Source organism: Bombina bombina, chromosome 4, assembly GCF_027579735.1.
Source record: "Bombina bombina isolate aBomBom1 chromosome 4, aBomBom1.pri, whole genome shotgun sequence".
In the NCBI taxonomy this organism is placed as follows: Eukaryota; Metazoa; Chordata; class Amphibia; order Anura; family Bombinatoridae; genus Bombina; species Bombina bombina.
The window spans coordinates 443,659,063-443,681,047 of NC_069502.1; the positions used below are offsets into that span (position 1 = coordinate 443,659,063).

General features: G+C 38.3%; 1 protein-coding gene across 1 annotated transcript in view; it reads right to left on the reverse strand.

Annotated features, from left to right (window-relative positions):
- The window catches only part of PRSS56 (serine protease 56), a 95,020-nt gene that overhangs the window by 17,485 nt on the left and 55,550 nt on the right, over positions 1-21,985 (reverse strand). The window contains exons 12-15 of the mRNA XM_053711910.1: positions 20,889-20,988; positions 18,382-18,547; positions 15,588-15,699; positions 15,238-15,333 (exon numbers count right to left, since the gene is read on the reverse strand). Of these exons, the coding sequence (XP_053567885.1) occupies positions 15,238-15,333; positions 15,588-15,699; positions 18,382-18,547; positions 20,889-20,988 (474 nt within the window). The remainder of the gene's footprint in view (positions 1-15,237; positions 15,334-15,587; positions 15,700-18,381; positions 18,548-20,888; positions 20,989-21,985) is intronic.

The window sequence follows — 21,985 nt, forward strand, 5'->3', positions numbered from 1 at the left end:
CCAAACGCTTTATTGTTACCTGGCATATACAGTCTGTACCATTGTCCTTAGTTTTTAATAAATTGCATTTACTCTTTACCCTTGGAGTTTCTGAGCTTCCTTGAGAGCTGTGGGGCTATAAACCTGTCTGCGCATCCAATAAGAGATTAGTTATGGCTAAGTGAAGTGTCAGTACCTTTCGTTATAGGTTTGATGTCACTGTCTTAATAGACTTCACTATTGTATTTTTTTCTCTTCTTCCATATGAGACAACAAAGATTACTACAATCAAGTAGTTTTTGTACTCTCTACTAGAATTGTTCTGAAATAGTTTGGACTCCAACATATCTTTAACACATTTTGATTTACATATTTTGATTTATATACACTGTGGTTTACTTTTGATATATATTTGATATATATATATATATATATATATATATATATATATATATATATATATATATATATATATATATATTAGTGTATATCTACTTATAGTACTAACCTTGTTTGTTTGTCACAAAAAAATGACTATAAGGTGCCTTTTGTAATGATGTGTATGCTTTATGTTATATTTTAAGTTCAGAAGTTATGCTTAGTTCACTCTGTGCATTATAAACAGTTAACATTTCAGTCATGTGATCAGAGGGGGCAGGCAGTTGTTGTTACGATGGATGCTGCTGAATAAAGTCTGTATTCTTGTTCTCTCTCCTTGCTGTTTGCTAATACATTATAAAAATCATCACATGGTACCAGAAGTGGGCTGAAAAGTGACATGGCAGCAAACAGCAACACAAAGGACATTCCTTCTCTGGATTTAGGGAACAGTTCTGACAATTGGTCAAAATGGAGGGAGCTGATTGAACTTGTGTTTGCAGGCCCAGATGCAGACAGCTGGACTGATCAACAGAAGGCAGCACACTTTCTGATATGTGTGGGACAAAAGGGACGTGATGTATGCAGAGCCTGGCAGGCAAGCGGGGATATCACTGCAGATGACAAAAAAAAAACAGAGGTATTGTTTGCAAAGTTTGAAGCATACTGTAATCAAAGGAAAAACTCCACAGTGCAAAGGAAACTGTTTTATGAGAGGAATCAGCGTGGAGGTGAATCTGTGGATGAATGGGTTACACAGCTGCGCTTGGTTGCCAAAGACTGTGCTTTTTATGATGCAGGTGATATGATAAAAGACCGTATTCTGATGGGCAGTAAGTTTAAAGAAGTTCAGGAAAAGCTGCTGCAGGAAGAAGATTTAAATCTTGAGAAAGCCATCAGGATTGCTAGAGCATATGAAATGTCAAGAAAGGACATGCAGGTACTGGAAGGAACACAACACCAGATCAGTGCTATAGAAAATCAAAGCAGCAGATACTGGCAAGAAAGATGACACAAGGGGATAAAAGGCAAGTGGCACAATGGGACAAGTAACACACCAGCAACCTGTGGCTACTGTGGAAACATGCACAACAAAATTGCTGCCTGTGCTGCAAGGTGGCAGATATGTAATAAATGCAAGAAAAGAGGACATTTTGCCACGGTGTGTAAACTGTTTTCCCATATTGCAAGGACACAAACACAGGCTGTACATGCCCTAGAGAACAATGATGACAATGCAGGGTCAGACTCAGATTGCACCCAAATATATCTTGCAGCAGTACAGAAATCACACACGTCTGCAGATGAAGCAAATGTAACCCTACAGATAGAGGCTCACAAAACTCCAGTCACATTCAAAATAGATACAGGGGCACAAGTAAACTGTGTGCCAAGCCACACATACCTAGAACTCCTTAAAAATGAATTTCTCTTAGAGACTCAAGACCTACCAAAACTGTTGGGATATGGTGGTGAAAAGCTGAAAGTGATGGGTCGCTGTCATGCAAAATGTTTTTACAAGGGATCTGAAAAGGTCTTACAATTGTTTGTGATAGAAACAAAAGCCCCAGCAGTATTAGGTCTCAAAACAAGTTGGACTTGTAAAGATCATTATGGCTGTGGATGGTGGGTGCAGTGAACTGTCAAAGGACAACATTAAAGGGACAGTCTACACCAGAATTTTTATTGTTTTGAAAGATAGATAATCCCTTTATTACCCATTCCCCAGTTTTACATAACCAACACAGTTATATTAATATACTTTTAACCTCTTTGATTATCTTGTATCTAAGCCTCTGCAAACTGCCCCTTTCTTTCAGTTCTTTTGATAGACTTGCAGTTTAGCCAATCAGTGCCTGCTCCCAGATAACTTCACGTGCATGGGCACAGTGTTATCTATATGAAAAACATGAACTAACACCCTCTAGTGGTGAAAAACTGTTAAAATGCATTCTGAAAAGAGGTGGCCTTCAAGGTCTAAGAAATTAGCATATGAACCTCCTAGGTTAAGCTTTCAACTAAGAATACCAAGAGAACAAATTGGTGATAAAAGTAAATTGGAAAATTGTTTAAAATTACATGTCTTATCTGAATCATGAAAGTTTATTTTGGACTAGACTGGCCCTTTAAGCGTGAGTACAGTGATCTATTCAAGGGCCCTGGGTGCCTCCCGGGGATTAGCCGCATATGTATAAAAGAGGGTGCACAGCCTGTCATTCATGCCCCAAGGAAAATACCTCTATCTCTTGAGGCTAAAGTCAAACAAGAACTAACACGGATGGAGAAGTTGGGGGTAGTAAAAAAGGTCACAGAACCATCAGTTCAGTTCTATGGTTGTGGTAGAGAAGAAAAATACAGGCACAATTCGTATTTGCATTGACCCACGTGATTTGAACAAAGTAATAATGAGAGAACATGACAAACTCCCCACCATAGATGATATAGCTTACAAGCTAGTAGGAGCAACAGTGTTTAGTGTACTAGATGCACAATCTGGTTACTGGCGATTGCGTCTTGATGAACCCAGCAGTCACCTGACCACTTTCAACTCCCCCTTTGGATGATGGCGCTTTACAAGGGTACCTTTCAGCATTGCTTCTGCTCAGGAGATATTTCAAAAGAAATCACATGAATTGATTGCTGGTCTACATGGTCTACATGGTGTTGAAGTAATAATTAATGATTTGCTGGTTTATGGAAAGAATCGTACAGAACATGATGGAAACCTTAATGCCTTACTCAAGCGGTGTCGGGAGAAAAATCTTAAACTCAATCCAAACAAAATGCAAATTGGGGTAGAAGAGGTTACATATTTTGGACACTGTCTAACCAAAGAGGGCTTAAAGCCTGATCCAAAGAAGATAACAGCAGTTATTAGCATGAAGGCCCCATCCTCCAGGAAGGAACTAGAGATATCATTAGGCATTTTTAATTATCTATCCAAATTTTCTCAGGGCCTCGCTCAGCTGACAGCCCCACTACGTGCATTGCTACAAAGGGATGCTATTTGGTCTTTGGACGCAAACATGGAAAAGACATTTGAGAAAGTAAAAAAACTGATCACTAAACATCCGGGGCCAATACTGAAATATTTTGACGTAAACTGTGACACTGTGCTTCAAGTGGATGCATCCCAGTTTGGGTAAGGTGCTGTGCTAATTCAACAAGGACATCCTGTTGCATATGCTTCACGAGCTCTGACAACACAAGCCAATTATGCTCAAATTGAGAAGGAGATTTTTCACCAGTATATCTATGGTCGCCCAGTGGTTATGGAAACTGATCACAAACCATTGGAGTACATCATGCAAAAACCACTATCTGCTATACCTCCACGCCTGCAGAGTATGGTTATGAAACTGCAACAGTATGATCTCACAGTGAAATATAAACCAGGAAAGGAAATTCTGATGGCAGATACGCTGTCTAGGGTGTTTCCAGAAGGACATGAAGCACTAGTAAATATTCCAATAGCTGATGTACGGCTGGAAAAAATTAGACAAGATACCAAACAAGATAAAAAACTAGAAAAACTAATTTGTGTCATGTGCAATGGCTGGCCAGAAAAACGAAAGAAGCTTTCTCCTGAGTTGCAGGGATTCTGGCCTGTGAGAAATGAACTATCCTTTCATACGGATATAATATTCATGGGTGACTGTATTCTTATTCCTAAATCACAGCAGGCAGAAGTACTAGAGCAAATTCACCAGGAACATTTGGGCATTACTCTTTGTAAGCGCAGAGCACGGGATGTGGTTTACTGGCCTAATTTGGACCTTGAAATTGAGACACTTGTGAAGACATGTGAAACCTGCCAGACACTCCTTCACAGGCATGGCAGAGACTGGCCACAGATATTTTTCATTTTGAGGACCACCACTACCTGATAGTAGTAGATTACTACAGCAAATTCTTTGAGCTAGTACAGCTGAGAAATCTAAAAGCATCAGCAATCATATGGGATTTCAAAACAATACTCTCGAGACATGGAGTGTTTGAAGAATTTGTGTCTGATAATGGCCCACAATTCTCAAATGCTGAATTCCAGTGCTGTCAGGTTCTGTCACACTTGTCAGCAACCTACAATCACTGGAGAGATTAAATGTTACTAAAAGTTGAACACAGCTGCTGAGATGAAAAATTAAGGATTTGTTTCTGGGAGATGTGAGGGTAACAGATAAATCACCTAGATGGTGATCTGAAACCCGAATACTACCAGAATATTAATATACAGGTTCAAAAGTAATTGCTAGTAACTATAGCTACATAAATGTAGTGTAACCAGGCAGCTTAGTTAAAGCAAGAACCAGATTATGCTCAGCTAAAATAAGAGTAAACAATATGCCACTTAGTAAACTTTAGCTAAACAGGTTTTTCACAGAATGGAACGTTTAGGCAGGAATTATATTGTAAACCGTTTCAAAGTTTATGTTTATATACATCTATTTACCTTGACCCCTTAGATTCAAGTTTAGGTAGTGCTTCAGTAGTCAGATGGGTAAGGAAGCAGAGTCCACAGAGTAACGGAGCGGAGCAGCAGCTCGCAATGTCGGATGATCCGTGAAGCTGGCGTGTGACGTCACCGCGGATGGATACAGGGTCCGGCAGACAGAGCATGAGGTTCCGTGTGGAAAATAAACACAGGTAGTCCTGGAGGATAAGAGCACGAACACAGACAGTGCTGCTGTTAGGTTTAGTTGAATTGTAACAACGGATTACTTGATCCACAAAAGGATAGATTGTTTTCAATGATAGTGCAAGGCACAGGCTGGATATTTCTGTAGGCACATCAATACCAAGCAAAGGTAAAAGGGCTGCTGGGAATTTAAAGGAAGTGAGCATGATCTTAATTGAATTTTAAAGGTACAGAACGGTAAAAAGAAGTAAGTCCAGTTTGGAGAATGATATCCTGACAGGACCCCCCCCCTCAAGGAGCAACTCCGGTGCTCAAGGTCTAGGGTGATCCGGGTTCCGAAGATGAAACAATGCGACCAATTTAGGAGCAGAGATGTTGCAAGCCGGCTCCCAAGAGTCATCATCCGGCGTGTAATCCTTCCAACGGATCAAATATTGAAGCGAACCCCTGGAACGTCTAGAATCCAGGAGGAAATGGACCTCATATTCAGTATTGGGATCAATGACCACAGGGGGGTTCCGAGAGAGAGACAGAGAATCCCTGAGAGCCTTGTATGGCTTCAATAGGGAGACGTGGAACGTGGGGTGAATTTTCATGCTGTCCGGTAGAGTGAGTCTGACAGCATTAGCGTTGATGATCTTGGAGCTAGGATATGGTCCAACATATAAAGGTGAAAACTTCCTGGATGGTGTGTTAAGTTTCAGGTTCTTGGTAGATAACCAGACCAAGTCACTTATGGCGTAATTAGGTGAAGGTAGCCTCTTTCTGTCGTAGTAGAACTTTTGAGTTCTCTTGGCTTGTTCGATGGCGGCTTTAACACATGTGAAGTTAGATGAAATGAGATCCGAAAGTTCAGAAATATTATGGGAGGTAGTTTGGTTGTCGGGCAAGATTTGGAACCGTGGGTGGAAACCATAGTTTACGTAGAAAGGAGTCTTCTGTGTTGTAGAATGGATTGTATTGTTGTAGCAGAATTCGGCATATGGGAGATGTGTGGACCAAGACAATGGCTGTGATGAGCAATAAGTTCTGAGGAACTGTTCTAGCCATTGATTAGATCTTTCTGTCTGGCCGTTCGTCTGAGGGTGATATGATGTGGTCAGTTTCTTATTAATAGAAAAACATCTGCAGAACTCGGACCATAATTTGCTAGAAAATTGGCTACCACGGTCACTCAATATGCTGTTAGGGATACCATGATACTTGAAGACGTGTTGAAGGAGTAATTGTATAGTTTCAGATGCTTTAGGGAGTTTATGGTATGGAATGAAGTGGGCCATCTTACTGAAAAGATCAACAACAACAAGAATAGTAGTGTTGTTCATTGATTTAGGCAGATCAACAATGAAATTAACAGCAACTTCCAGCCATGGCCTACTAGGAGTAGGTAGGGGGATTAATAAGCCATAAGGGTGATGCTTTGATCTTTTTAGAAATGGTACATTCCTCACAAGTCAAAACATGCTTCTTGATGTCATGTGAGATTCCAGGCCACCAATAAGTTCTTCCTACAAGTTCCTGTGTTTTCTTGATACCAGGGTGTCCTGCGAGTTGTGACTCATGACAGGATAGGAGTACCATCTCATGCAATGTAGGCGGTATGTATAGTTTATCCTGGAAGTAGTAAAGGCCATCTTGTCTTCGAGTCAGGGATAAAGGTTTACTGTCATCCTGTTGTTCCTGTAAAAGGAAGGGTTTTGATTCAATCACAAAAGAAATAAAATTCTCTCGTGGAATTACTGTGTCATGTGGAGCTTCAGAGCGAATATAATTCGGTAGTCTAGATAGAGCATCAGCTTTATGATTTCTACTAGCAGGTCGATATACGATTTGGAAGTTGAACCTGGAGAAGAAGAGCTTCCATCTCACCTGTCTTGCAGAAAGAGTTTTTGTAGTTTTAAGATACTGTAGGTTACGATGGTCTGTATATATTAGAGTTGGCATGGGAGTACCCTCAAGGAGATGCCTCCAATGTTCAAGTGCCATCTTGATAGCCAGCAGTTCCTTGTCGCCGATGGGGTAATTTTGTTCTGGAGGTGATAGACTGTGAGAGTAGAAGGCTACTGGATGTAAGGGTTGATTTAACCCATCGCGTTGAGAAAGCACTGCTCCTACGGCCACGTCTGAGGCATCTACTTCAAGCACAAATGGCAAGTCAGGGTTTGGGAACCGCAGTATAGGTGCTGTGGTGAATCTGTGTTTTAGGTGGTTGAAAACATTCTGAGCTGTAGAATCCCAGTGAAAAGGTATTGAAGTTTTGGTTAATGCTGTTAAAGGTTTGGTTATATGAGAAAAGTTCTTTATGAATTTGCGATAAAAGTTCGCAAAACCGAGGAAGCTCTGTACTTCCTTTCGGTTCTTAGGGGTAGGCCACTCAGTTATAGCCTGGATCTTTGCCTGTTCCATGTGAATACCCATAGAACTTATTAAATAACCAAGGAAACTAATAGTTTGAGAATTAAAAATGCACTTCTCAGGTTTAGCATATAAAAAGTTACTTCTTAATCTCGACAGGACCTGTCTCACAAGTTTTACGTGTTCAGGTAAAGTCTTCGAATAAATCAGGATGTCATCCAGATAGATAACAAGAAAAACATCGAGAAAGTCTCTGAAAAGGTCATTAATTAGGTGCTGGAAAGTAGCTGGGGCGTTACATAACCCAAAGGGCATAACGGTGTACTCATATAAGCCGTAGCGAGTACGGAACGCCGTCAGCCACTCATCACCACTTCTCACACGGATAAGGTTATATGCACCTCTTAAATCCAGCTTGGTAAAATATTTAGCACCCTCCAATCTCTCTATTAGATCTGGAATTAGGGGTAAGGGATACCGATTCTTTATTGTGACCTTGTTTAGTTGTCTGTAGTCAATTATGGGAGGCAGGCTGCCATCCTTATTTTTAACAAAAAAGATTCCAGCACCTGCTGGAGAAGTGGAAGGCCTAATGAAGCCCTTTTTTAAATTGTCTTCTAAGTAGCTTTTTAAATGACTGAGTTCAGGTTTGGACAATGGGAATATATGACCATATGGGATTTCTGCACCAGGAACCAGTTCAATAGGACAGTCGTATTTTCTATGGGGTGGTAAGTGTTCAGACTTAGTCTTGCTAAATACGTCTGCAAAGTCCTTATATTCGTCAGGTATGGAGATATTTGGTTCTGTGTTGGATGTAAGCAGTATGTTTACTGGGAAACAAGTATTAGTACAATATGTTGAAGTAAAGGAAACAGTGAGAGTGGTCCAAGAAATAGAGGGATTATGTAGTATCAACCAGTTTAAACCTAAGATAACGGGAGAAACAGGAGAAGAAATGACGTCAAAGGTTAAGTATTCCCTATGATGGTCTGGGGTGATAGCCAATAATGGGTTAGTTTGATACTCTACTGGACCTGATGATACAGGTCTGCCATCAATACCTCTTAATAAAACAGCAGATTTTTTTTGCATGAGTGGAATTTTATTTACAAGTGTATATTGTTTATCAATGTAACAAGCAGTAGCTCCAGAATCAATTATTGCGGGTACGGTGAGCCGATGGTGATCCCACTGAAAGAGAAGTGAGAGTTTACAATAGGGACTTTTATTATCATAGGAGTTACAGCAAAAAGAGGGACTTTTGGACTCACCCCTGTCAGCTTTCTGAAGTGATGGGCATTCTTTTACTGAGTGTTCATCAGATGCACAATATAGGCAGAGGTTATTCTCCCTTCTTCTAGTCTTTTCCTGTGCACTCAGGGGGCCTTTTAGGAAGCCAATCTCCATAGGTTCAGCGTGAAACTTAGAACTAGGCAGTGATGTTGAGGTGCTAGGGTGTTTTTTTGTGTATGCCTCTGGATATGTTCTCTCGTGTTGTCTCTCACGTAACCGTCTGTCTATAGTGATGCTTAATTTAATTAACCCTTCAAGTGTAGGGGGTATTTCAGTACGGGACAACTCATCTTTCACTGCGTCTGATAGCCCCAGACGAAACTGGTTCCTTAAAGACAAGTTGTTCCATTCCGCATCTTTAGCCTAACGTTTAAAGTCGGTTATATAATCTTCTACTACTCTTTTCTTTTGCTTCAAAGCCCTAAGAGCAGTTTCAGCTGTCTGCTGTTTAAAGGGGTCTTCGTACAGCTGACCCATAGCCGCAAAAAAATTATCTAAAGAGTTCAGTATATTCTCATTAGATTCAAAAAAAGAATTAGCCCAGCTACGTGGTTCCCCCCTTAAGAATGAGATAGTTGTCAGTACTCTAATCCTGTCATTGGGGTAAGACTGGGGTTTGAGTGTAAAAAGTAATAAGCATGCATTTTTGAAATCTCTGTACTGTGCCCTATCACCATAAAACTTTTCAGGGAGACTAACTGAGGGCTCAGGTGTATGTATCTTTGTTTCTAGAGTGTCTTTAATATAGGCTTTTAAAGCAACATTTTCTGCTTTAAGTGTGTTAAGACCCTGAGTGAGGGAATCTACTCTTTGACTCAGAGCCTGTAAATATGCAGTCATCTCAGCTGGGTTCATTATGTTAAGGCTTGGTATTCTGTCAGGTTCTGTCACACTTGTCAGCAACCTACAATGACTGGAGAGATTAAATGTTACTAAAAGTTGAACACAGCTGCTGAGATGAAAAATTAAGGATTTGTTTCTGGGAGATGTGAGGGTAACAGATAAATCACCTAGATGGTGATCTGAAACCTGAATACTACCAGAATATTAATATACAGGTTCAAAAGTAATTGCTAGTAACTATAGCAACATAAATGTAGTGTAACCAGGCAGCTTAGTTAAAGCAAGAACCAGATTATGCTCAGCTAAAATAAGAGTAAACAATATGCCACTTAGTAAACTTTAGCTAAACAGGTTTTTCACAGAATGGAACGTTTAGGCAGGAATTATATAGTAAACCGTTTCAAAGTTTATGTTTATATACATCTATTTACCTTGACCCCTTAGATTCAAGTTTAGGTAGTGCTTCGGTAGTCAGATGGGTAAGGAAGCAGAGTCCACAGAGTAACGGAGCGGAGCAGCAGCTCGCAATGTCGGATGATCCGTGAAGCTGGCGTGTGACGTCACTGCGGATGGATACAGGGTCCGGCAGACAGAGTATGAGGTTCCGTGTGGAAAATAAACACAGGCAGTCCTGGAGGATAAGAGCACGAACACAGACAGTGCTGCTGTTTGGTTTAGTTGAATTGTAACAACGGATTACTTGATCCACAAAAGGATAGATTGTTTTCAATGATAGTGCAAGGCACAGGCTGGATATTTCTGTAGGCTCATCAATACCAAGCAAAGGTAAAAGGGCTGCTGGGAATTTAAAGGAAGTGAGCATGATCTTAATTGAATTTTAAAGGTACAGAACGGTAAAAAGTAGTAAGTCCAGTTTGGAGAATGATATCCTGACAAGTGCTTTCTGTGTGAATGGGGAGTCAGGCACAAACCAATAAGTCCGTATCACTCACAGGCCAATGGTTTAGCTGAGAAGTATGTTGGCATAGCCAAATCCATTATCCAAAAAGCACAATCATCAGGGCAGGACAGACGTCATCTTCGACCAGACACTGCAGCCGATACTTTACTCGGGGAACCAAGAAGCAATGACAATAAAGAGCAAAGCAATGAATGCACAGAATTCCCTAACATGGATGAAAAGTCTACTGAGGACTTTGAGGACAACATAAGTGTATCAGCTTGCGATAATGCTGGGAATGACTCTCAACTTGACACCGATTGTACTGCTAGTGAGCCAGCAGTTACTTTCTCTCGTTATGGTCAAGCTATTAAACCAAAAATATGGGAAGACTTTGTCTCATATTAAGTGTTTCATATTTGAAGGGGAAGATGTAATGATGTGTATACTTTATGTTATATTTTAACTTCAGAAGTTATGCTTAGTTCACTCTGTGCATTATAAACAGTTGTTGTTAAGATGGATGCTGCTGAATAAAGTCTGTATTCTTGTTCTCTCTCCTTGCTGTTTGCTAATACATTATAAAAATCATCACACCTTTAATTGAATGCCAGTGATATGTGATGAAACTTACAATGACACTAAATTAATTTACATCTAGATTACGAGTTTTGCGTTAGTGGCTATGCGGTGCTAACGAGCAGTTTATGCTCACCGCTCACTTACAGACAGCGCTGGTATTACGGGTTTTTCCAAACCTAGCATTAACCGCAAAAAAGTGATTGTAGAGCAAAATTTTGCTCCACATCTCACCTCAATACCAGTGCTGCTTACGTTAGCAGTGACCTGGCTGAACGTGCTCGGGCACAATTTCCCCATAGGAATCAATGGGGGAGAGCCGGCTGAAAAAAAACCTAACACCTGCAAAAAAGCAGCGTTTAGCTCCTAACGCAGCCCCATTGATTCCTATGGGGAAAATACATTTATGCCTACACCTAACACCCTAACATGAACCCTGAGTCTAAACACCCCTAATCTTACACTTATTAACCCCTAATCTGACGCCCCCGACATCGCCGACACCTACATTATATTGATTAATCCCTAATCTGCCGCTCCGGACGCCGCCGCCACTTACATTATACTTATGAACCCCTAATCTGCTGCCCCCAACATCGCCGACACCTACATTATATTTATTAACCCCTAATCTGCTGCCTCCAATGTCGCTGCAACCTACCTACACTTCTTAACCCCTAATCTGCCGCCCCCAACGTCGCCGCCACTATATTAAAGTTATTAACCCCTAAATCTAAGTCTAACCTTAAACCTAACACCCCCTAATTTAAATATAATTTAAATAAATTTAAATAAAATTACTATTATTACCTAAATAATTCCTATTTAAAACTAAATACTTACCTATAAAATAAACCCTAAGATAGCTACAATATAACTTATAGTTACATTGTAGCTAGATTAGGGTTTATTTTTATTTTACAGGCAAGTTTGTATTTATTTTACCTAGGTAGAATAGTTATTAAATAGTTATTAACTATTTAATAAACTACCTAGCTAAAATAAAGACAAATTTACCTGTAAAATAAAACCTAACTTAAAGGGACATAATAATCATATGCTAAATCACTTGAATCTGATGCAGTATAACTGTAAAAAGCTGACAGGAAAATATCACCTGAGCATCTCTATGTAAAAAAGGAAGATATTTTACCTCACAATCTCCTCAGCTCAGCAGAGTAAAGTTCTGTGTAAAAAGTTATACTCAGCTGCTCCCAGCTGCAGGTAAAAAAATTTAAAAAAATGAAGAAATGAACAGCAGCCAATCAGCATCAGCAGTGCTGAGGTCATGAACTCTTACTGTGATCTCATGAGATTTGACTTAACTCTCATGAGATTTCATAGTAAGCTTCCTTTACCTGATTGGTGAAATAATATGAGAGTGCACAAAGCTCATCCTTTCAGTTGTCCCGGGACAAACATACTAATAGGCTGCTTAGAAGTCCTTTACAATGGGAGGTGGCTACTGAGGAACTTTTGAGGTAAAATATCTTTCTTTTTTACATAGAGATGTTCAGGTGATATTTTCTAGTCAGCTTTTTACAGTTATGCTGCATCACTTTCAAGTGTTTAAATATTTGGGTATTATGGCCCTTTAAGTTACACTAACACCTAACACTACACTATAATTAAATTAATTCCCTAAATTAAATACAATTAAATACAATTAAATAAAATTAGCTAAAGTACAAAAAAAAACAAAAACACTAAATTACAGAATTTTTTTTATTTATTTATAAAATATTTTACCAGGAAGGATACATTGAGATTTCTCTCGTTTTCAAGTATGTCCTGGGACCACAAAACATTGCATTGATACAATAGTGTACAATAAAATACAAAAACAATAATAATACACAATACAGTATATGCAAACATTTAACATAGAACTGGTAGGAAATATTTAATCAACCATGACAGGCACATTCTGTTTTGAGATATGTAGAGAGGGATCTCTTAAAGGATATTAGGCATGGGGAAGTTTTTATAGTGTAAGGGAGGTCATTCCATAATTGTGGTGCTCTGTAGGAAAAGGAGGATCGAGCTGCTTTCTTTTTGTATTTAAAATACTTATAGTATCTTTTAAGTATGATTTCGTATCTTTAACATAAGTTTGTAGAAATTGGTCTATATATAATGAAAGATTACTAGTGAGGGAGTTAATACCTGACACAATTGGTCGTCCAGGCGGGTTATGTAGATCCTTATGGAAATAATAAACAAATTACAAGAGTTTTAAAATAATTACACCTAATCTAATCCCCCTAACAAAATCAAAAAGCCCCCCCAAAATAAAAAAAACCCTACCCTACACTAAATTACAAATAGCCCTTAAAATGGCTTTTTGCTGGGCATTCCCCCAAAGTAATCAGCTCTTTTACCTGTACAAAAAAATTACAAATCCCCCCAACACTAAAACCCACCACCACACAACCAACCCTACTCTAAAACCCACCCAATACCCCCTTAAAAAAACCTAACCCTAACCCCTTGAAGATCACCTTACCGGGAGAAGTCTTCACCCAACCGGGCCGAAGTCCTCAACGAATCCGGCAGAAGTGGTCCTCCAGACAGGCAGAAGTCTTCATCCATACAGCATCTTCTATCTTCCTCCATCCGGCGCGGAGCGGGTCCATCTTCAAGACATCCGACGTGGAGCATCCTCTTCTTCCGACGGCTATGACTGAATGAAGGTACCTTTAAGTGACGTCATCCAAGATGGCGTCCCTTCAATTCCGATTGGCTGATAACTTTTAACTAGGTAGTTATTAAATAGTTAATAACTATTTAATAACTATTCTACCTAGTTAAAATAAATACAAACTTGCCTGTAAAATAAAAATAAACCCTAAGCTAGCTACAATGTAACTATTAGTTATATTGTAGCTATCTTAGGGTTTATTTTATAGGTAAGTATTTAATTTTAAATAGGAATAATGTAGTTATTAATAGTATGTTTTATTTAGATTTATTTAAATTATATTTAAGTTAGGGGTTAATATCTTTAATATAGTGGCGGCGACGTTGGGGGTGGCAGATTAGGGGTTAATAAATGTAGGTAGGTGGCGTCGATGTTAGGGCTGGCAGATTAGGGGTTAATAATATTTAACTAATGTTTGCGAGGCGGGAGTGCGGCGGTTTAGGGGTTAATATATTTATTATAGTGGCGGCGATGTCGGTTCGGCAGATTAGGGGTTAAAAATGTTATTTTACTGTTTGAGATGTGGGGGGGCCTCGGTTTAGGGGTTAATAGGTAGTTTATGGGTGTTAGTGTACTTTTTAGCACTTTAGTTAAGAGTTTTATGCTACGGCTTTGTAGTGTAAAACTCTTAACTACTGACTTTAAAATGCGGTACCAGTGTTGACAGGAGAGGGTGTACCACTTTTTTTTGGCAGACTCGTAATACCGGCGCTATGCAAGTCCCATTGAAAAAATAGGATACACAATTGACGTAAGTGGATTTGCGGTATTTCCAAGTCTGGCCAAAAAAGTGAGCAGTACACCTGTACCTGCAAGACTCGTAATACCAGCGGGCGTTAAATAGCAGCTTTGGGACTGGCCAATGCTGCTTTTTAAGCCTAACGCACAACTCGTAATTTAGCCGTTATTTTCTTAGTTGCACTGCATTCATAAGGCTGTTTTTAAAAATTAACTATTTTTTTTTAATGGATGATCTTGTATTTTGTAAAAAATACTTTATATTATATGTATGAAGATGTTTTACTGTCCTCTACAGGCATGTGGAAGTAATGATAGGGTGTACATGCTGGACCTCTTCGAGTCAGTCATTTTTTTAAAGGGAATTTGTAAATATTTGTTCAACTCTGATGGTAAAAATATTTGGGGGCTGATTTATCATCGGTCTCAGCGGGTCATGTCCGACAGACAAGGATGAATGCCGACAGCATATGCTGTTGGCATTTATCATTGCACAAACAGTTCTTGTGAACTGCTTGTGCAATGCCATCCCCTGCAAATTCCTGGACAATCGGCCGCTAGCAGGGGATGTCAATCAGCCCGATCCTATGAGATTGGGCGGATTGATGTCCGCAGCCTAGGAGCAGGTGGACCAGTTAAGGAGCAGCGGGCGTAACACCGCTGCTTCATAACTGCTGTTTCCAGCAAACCTGAAGGCTCGTGCGGAAACAGGAGGATCAGGGACCATTCGGCCCTTGATAAATTGGCCCCTTGGAATGTAGCTTAACAGACCAATGTAATTGATTAATCACACACCAAAAATGATACTAGGAAAATCAATGCTCACTATACCTTTGTAATTTTGTATTCCATATCCAGTCATGTTAATTAAGTTTGTAGTTACATCTCTCTTCTGCAATTTGAAATGATCAGCCACCGGCTTCACATCTGTTAAATGATCACAGCATCGGATAAATTCAATAGTGGTATTAATGGATAAACATTTTATAGAATTACCTATATTCATTTCAACACAAATATGTGATTTCCTTCTCTGACAAAATGACTACTGGCTTCATGTGCACCCATAAGATCTACCTATAGCCAATTTTCTGCTCACAGAATTTGGAGACACCACTAAATATTCGTAAGGGTAGGATCACTAGATGTTACCTGGCTTTCAGCCAAAAAAGTCTACTTACCTAGAGCTGGAAGATCGTTTAGGGAAACTCCTTCCTGACTGAGCTGGGCTTTCAGTTTGTGAATTGTTTTCAAACCTTGTGCTTTAAGTTCTTTCACTGTGTCATCATTGCTCTGTAACAGAGAGAAAACGGTTCAGGACTAACCATGCTGAGGGTATGCTACAAATTCTACTTAGCTAGATTATTCCATAAAATAAACCTTTTGATTCATAAATAAGTAGGGTTATTGCTCATGCACAATTTTACCACCATGACAAACAGCATTTTTTAATGGTCTTTGAATAGCAAAGGCCTTTGTGACGGTATGTTGGACCTGCATGCTGTCAGTATTCTGCACGTTGCCTGACCTAGCTACATACTACAGAGTAAATGTCCAGTGCACAAACCCATTTATTTCTAGTTCTAATTGGCCAAAATCATTATACAAACAAACTTACCAGGGTTTACAAGATGTTTATTCTTAACTTATAATACTCTATGCATTGTACTAACTAATGACAGTTGGAAATGTTTTAACAACATTTATTTTGTCTGTAGATGTTTTTCAAATCAGTGCTTAACTGCTTATAAATATTATTTAATTATTATATATAAATGAGTGTTGTTCCATGGAAGAAGACCAAAGTCAGTCAGAAGAGAAAATATTAGGAACCTCAGATCTATACAGTTTTAATAATACTCACTTCAGCAAACCTAGATGGAAATACATGCCCACTCGATAGGGTTCCCACCTCGGCCATGTTTTCCTTGACACTTATGAGTTACGCATGCTGCAGGGTAAGCAGGGCAGAACATGTATTATGATGAACAGCACAATACATGTTCCTCCCTGCTTACCCTGCAGCATGTGTAACTCATAAGTGTCCAGGAAAACATGGCTGAGGTGGCAACCCTACCGCTCTAATAGAATTGATAGCAGTTGGAAAATTACAGAGGCTAATAGTGTGCTCAGATTTGGACTCTAGAATAACAGTTATGGTAATAGAAAGGTGGGGGATAGGGCATTGAGCATATAAGCGTGGGTATGAAGGGGGGATATTTAACGTGTGGACACCAACATGTTTCCTCTCTATATTTTGTAATGTTTTATACTATACAGCTTTTGTATTTGAAAGATCTGTCTATACTGGTGTGGCTCTGCAAATGGGTTGGTTTAGGAGTGACTAGTCTTTTTTTTTCTTATTTAGGAGTAGTCTTGTTTGCTTATATATGAGTGGCTAGTCCTGTTTGCTTATATATGGGTGGCTAGTCTTGTTTGCTTATATATGAGTGCCTAGTCTTGTTTGCTTATATATGAGTGGCTAGTCCTGTTTGCTTATATATGGGTGGCTAGTCCTGTTTGCTTATATATGAGTGCCTAGTCTTGTTTGCTTATATATGAGTGGCTAGTCCTGTTTGCTTATATATGGGTGGCTAGTCTTGTTTGCTTATATATTAGTGGCTAGTCTTGTTTGCTTATATATGAGTGGCTAGTCTTGTTTGCTTATATATGAGTGGCTAGTCCTGTTTGCTTATATATGAGTGGCTAGTCTTGTTTGCTTATATATGAGTGGCTAGTCCTGTTTGCTTATATATGAGTGGCTAGTCCTGTTTGCTTATATATGAGTGGCTAGTCTTGTTTGCTTATATATGAGTGGCTAGTCTTGTTTGCTTATATATGAGTGGCTAGTCCTGTTTGCTTATATATGAGTGGCTAGTCTTGTTTGCTTATATATGAGTGGCTAGTCTTGTTTGCTTATATATGAGTGGCTAGTCTTGTTTGCTTATATATGAGTGGCTAGTCTTGTTTGCTTATATATGAGTGGCTAGTCCTGTTTGCTTATATATGAGTGGCTAGTCTTGTTTGCTTATATATGAGTGGCTAGTCTTGTTTGCTTATATATGAGTGGCTAATCTTGTTTGCTTATATATGAGTGGCTAGTCTTGTTTGCTTATATATAAGTGGCTAGTCTTGTTTGCTGAGTGGCTAGTCTTGTTTTCTTATTTAGAAATGGCTAGTCTTGTTTGCTTATATATGGGTGGCTAGTCTTGTTTGCTTATATATAAGTGGCTAGTCTTGTTTGCTGAGTGGCTAGTCTTGTTTTCTTATTTAGAAATGGCTAGTCTTGTTTGCTTATATATGAGTGGCTAGTCCTGTTTGCTTATATATGAGTGGCTAGTCTTGTTTGCTTATATATAAGTGGCTAGTCTTGTTTGCTGAGTGGCTAGTCTTGTTTTCTTATTTAGAAATGGCTAGTCTTGTTTGCTTATATATGAGTGGCTAGTCCTGTTTGCTTATATATGAGTGGCTAGTCTTGTTTTCTTATTTAGAAATGGCCTTTTTCTTAGTCTATGCACAGTATCTATAAGTACATGTTTTCTGCAAATGGGTTGGACTGTTTCTATCTGCTCCTCTAGTGAAGGTATTGTCCTGCAGCAGTTACACCTAACACATCGGACAGAGGTAAGGCTGGATGAGTGAGTCAAACTTGTACACAGATTGGGTGGCAGTTGGTCATTTTTATTTTAAGCAAGAACATTTGATGGCATACTGCTAATAAAAGTCAATTAAATTTACTGGCCCATACCCCCCCCCCCAAAATCACTTATGTCTGTTCTCTATTTAAATGTGCTGGGATAGGCAATATCTTAAAAGTTGCCTCCCTATGGTCATGTCAGTATCCTGGGCAGAGTTTTAACAGTTTTTGTGTTATTGCTATTGACACCCATTGTAGAGAGTCTTAGCTATTTTTGAAAAAATAAAAGCCTGTAAAAGTAGAACAGTTATGCAACTATTAATTTGCCTGCATTATACCCCCATAAAAATGTCCTCTGCATTTAGATTGCCTTTGGTCTTCTGTTCAAATGGTTCAGACGCTTCATTAGCAGCCATTCTGTGAATCAGGGTCAATAAGTTCTCCACCTTAAATTCCAAATTTTGGAAGAGGAATTCAATATCTTTTGTATGTAATCTTTTTGTGCTGCAATATATAGAAAAATTCAAACACAGACAATCAGTCCAAAAAGCCCACATATCCGCTTACAAATATATATCATAATTTACAGCATAGGTCTGTCCACCTCTGGTTCTACAAAGAAGCCTGGAAATATGAATCTCTATGTGTGAGGAATTATCTGGTTCTCTAAATCTTGCTAACTTGCCAGTACAGAGACATTTTTACTTCTAAGACCCCTGATAACTGAAGTTGGACAGTGGATTAGACCTAAGAAGAACACACCTTAGTAGTATAGTTTACCACATATAAAATGACTGACAATATTATAAATGCAGAACCAAGAAAAAAACTAAAATGAATAAATAAAAAAATATATATATATAAATGTAGATACCTCTGAAAAAAAGGAAACTACATAAAAAACTACCATATTGTAAACTAGATTACAAGTGGAGCGGTATTTAGCGCTCCCGCTCGAGTGCTAACTCCACTAGAAGTAAGCTTTTTGCACGCATCAAGTAGCGCTCATATTACAAGTTGAAAGTAAACAGTTTTTGCTTGCGCTAACCCGATGTGTGTGAAAAAACAAACTTAGAATATCACGTTCCATAACATATTCCCCCAAAGAAGTCAATGGAGCAAAAAAAGTGGATAAAAACCTTGCACCCTACTCACGTGCAAACACGATCGCATATTCTCAAGTGTGCTAACCCAACATGAAAATATGAATATTTTACATTCCAATGTTCTTCACATAAAATAATATGTTCTATGTATTCATAAATACATATTTCTACATATATCTGATGATATTTTGGTACTATATATATATATATATGATTATATAAAGGTATACATGTATTCAGATATATATAGGAATATCTATAAATACAAACATATTCTGCTATGTTCAGAACATTGGAATGTGAAGTATTTACAGTAAACACACAATTAAACTTTGTATTAAATATGAATATTGCATAAATATACTTTTTGATGTTTTCAGAATCTTAAAGGGACACTAAACTCAATTTTTTTCTTAAATGATTAAGATATAGGGGCCGATTTACTAATGTGCGGACGGACATGATACGATGTAATGTATCATGACCGCCGCACATCAATAAATGCCGACAGCATATGCTATCGGCATTTATTATTGCACAAGCAGTTCTGGTGAACTGCTTGTGCAATGCTGCCCCTTGCAGATTTGCGGCCAATCAGCCGCTAGCAGGGGGTGTCAATCAGCCCGATCGTATAGGATTGGCCGGATTGAAGAACGCAGCCTCAGAGGCAGCGGACAAGTTATGGAGCAGTGATCTTTAGAGCGCTGCTTCATAACTACTGTTTCTGGCGAGCCTGAATGCTCGCGCAGAAACAGGGGCATCAAGCTCCATTCGGAGCTTGATAATTTGGCCCAAAGCATGCAATTTTAAGCAACTTTCTAATTTACTCCTATTATCATTTTTTCTTTTTTTCTCTTGCTATCTTTATTTAAAATAAAAAGCAGCAATGTAAAGCTTAATAGCTGGCCCATTTTGGTTGAGAACCTGAGTTATGCTTGCTTATTGGTTTTCTAAATGTAGCCACCAATAAGCAAACACCATCCAGGGTGCTGATCCTAAAATGTGCTGGCACCTAATGTTTAAAAGGGATTCAATGCACTAATATATATATATATATATATATATATATATATATATATATATATATATATATATATATATATATATATATATATATATATATATATATATATATATATATGTCTATATATGTGTACATATGTATTTATATGTATGTAAATACATATATACACATATAAATACATATAAATATATATACAGTATATATATATATATACATACATATTTAGACATTTATATGTATGTATGTATGTCTATGTTAAAGCCCTTTGCAGCCTTTTTCCCCCCTTACACGTGAGACCTCATATCTTTGAGTCCTTATAATTTTTTTGTGCAATTTTTATTTTATTGATTAGTGTTATAATGAGTGTAAGTGTACTTTGTAAGGTATTTTTGATGTATTTTGTGACACATTTATTTGTTTTGCGAAACAGTTAACCAGAGCACTGAGGACGCGGATATCATTCCATCATAATTCGTGATCGAGATCAAGCGATCGTGTTTACTATAAAGTTGTAATATGAGCTGTAAACTGGACGTGCGCAAGCATCAGCAATAAACCCCTTTTCGGTCGTGCATAACTATTAACACGTCACTTCTAATCTGACCCAATATGTTTATATTGTTTTGTTATATTTTTCACAAAATGCCCTCGATGTTTCAGTTTTATAGGTTTATTTTTATTTAAGTTTGATGGTTGTTAGTATTTGTTCATGTACCTGTTTGTACAATTCCCATTCTTTGAATCTGATACTGTAAGTCCTGATAAGGTGGATTGGGGATCATCACTGTCCAGTATTTCTGTTTCTGGAATCTGCTCTTTTTCAAAGAATAAAAGAATACATGAAAGTAAGCTTGTAGACTGAGGTAATGTTATATTAGATATCACAGTGCCACCTAGTGCTGAAGGAAGTATTAGACATGCATCTCTGAACTTATAACTTGTTATACGATGAAAACAAACATTCAGTAGCACCTTCTCTCACAGAGACCTGGTGCTGGCTGTCCATGTAATACAACTTTTAAACGGTCGAGTTTCTTATATTCTGTTTTCTGTACATTTGAGCGCCTAGTACTACCCAACAGAAACAATACTAGGAAATTACTTGTGCCCCTTGCAAACTATGAAGTTGATCACATTCTATCATTTAATAATTATTCACACGTTATCAACTGCAGGTAAGCCTTTTCCGATGTCGACATCATTGCAATCGGCTATTTTTATTGTTTTTCAGCAGCACTTTTGTCATTATTGGTTTGGTGAAAAATGATTTTATACTTAACGTGTGCCAGTACCGTTTAACTGATCACAATCCAAATTCTGGCTATTTAACTGTTTACAAGAAGATTTTTCATCTATTGAATTCCACAGCTAAAATGACTTGACAAACAACCTACAAAAACAATTTTCAAATTAGTACTGGATAGCCCTAAAAGTTTGTTAATGTAACGTTGGTTTTGCACAAGGGCAAAACACACTGAAATGACATGTGCTATATTGTATCCCATTAGGGAAGCAATGTCACCAAACAGAAAGAAACATAGTCTGTTCAATCAATTCAAGTTCAAAAATGAATAATAAACACCTTTACACTAACAAATATAAGTAATCAATAACCCAACAAACACACATGCCCACTATACCCATAATACCACTTTTCAAAACCCTTAGAGAGACAAACATACATATCTCTATGGTCAACAGGTTATTTGCACACATCTCACATACAGGCCCTTCAGCCTGTGATGTAATTGCTGAATCCCTGAAATCTCCATTTTGTTTGTCTTTAATCCTGCACATTTGTTTTTTGGATTA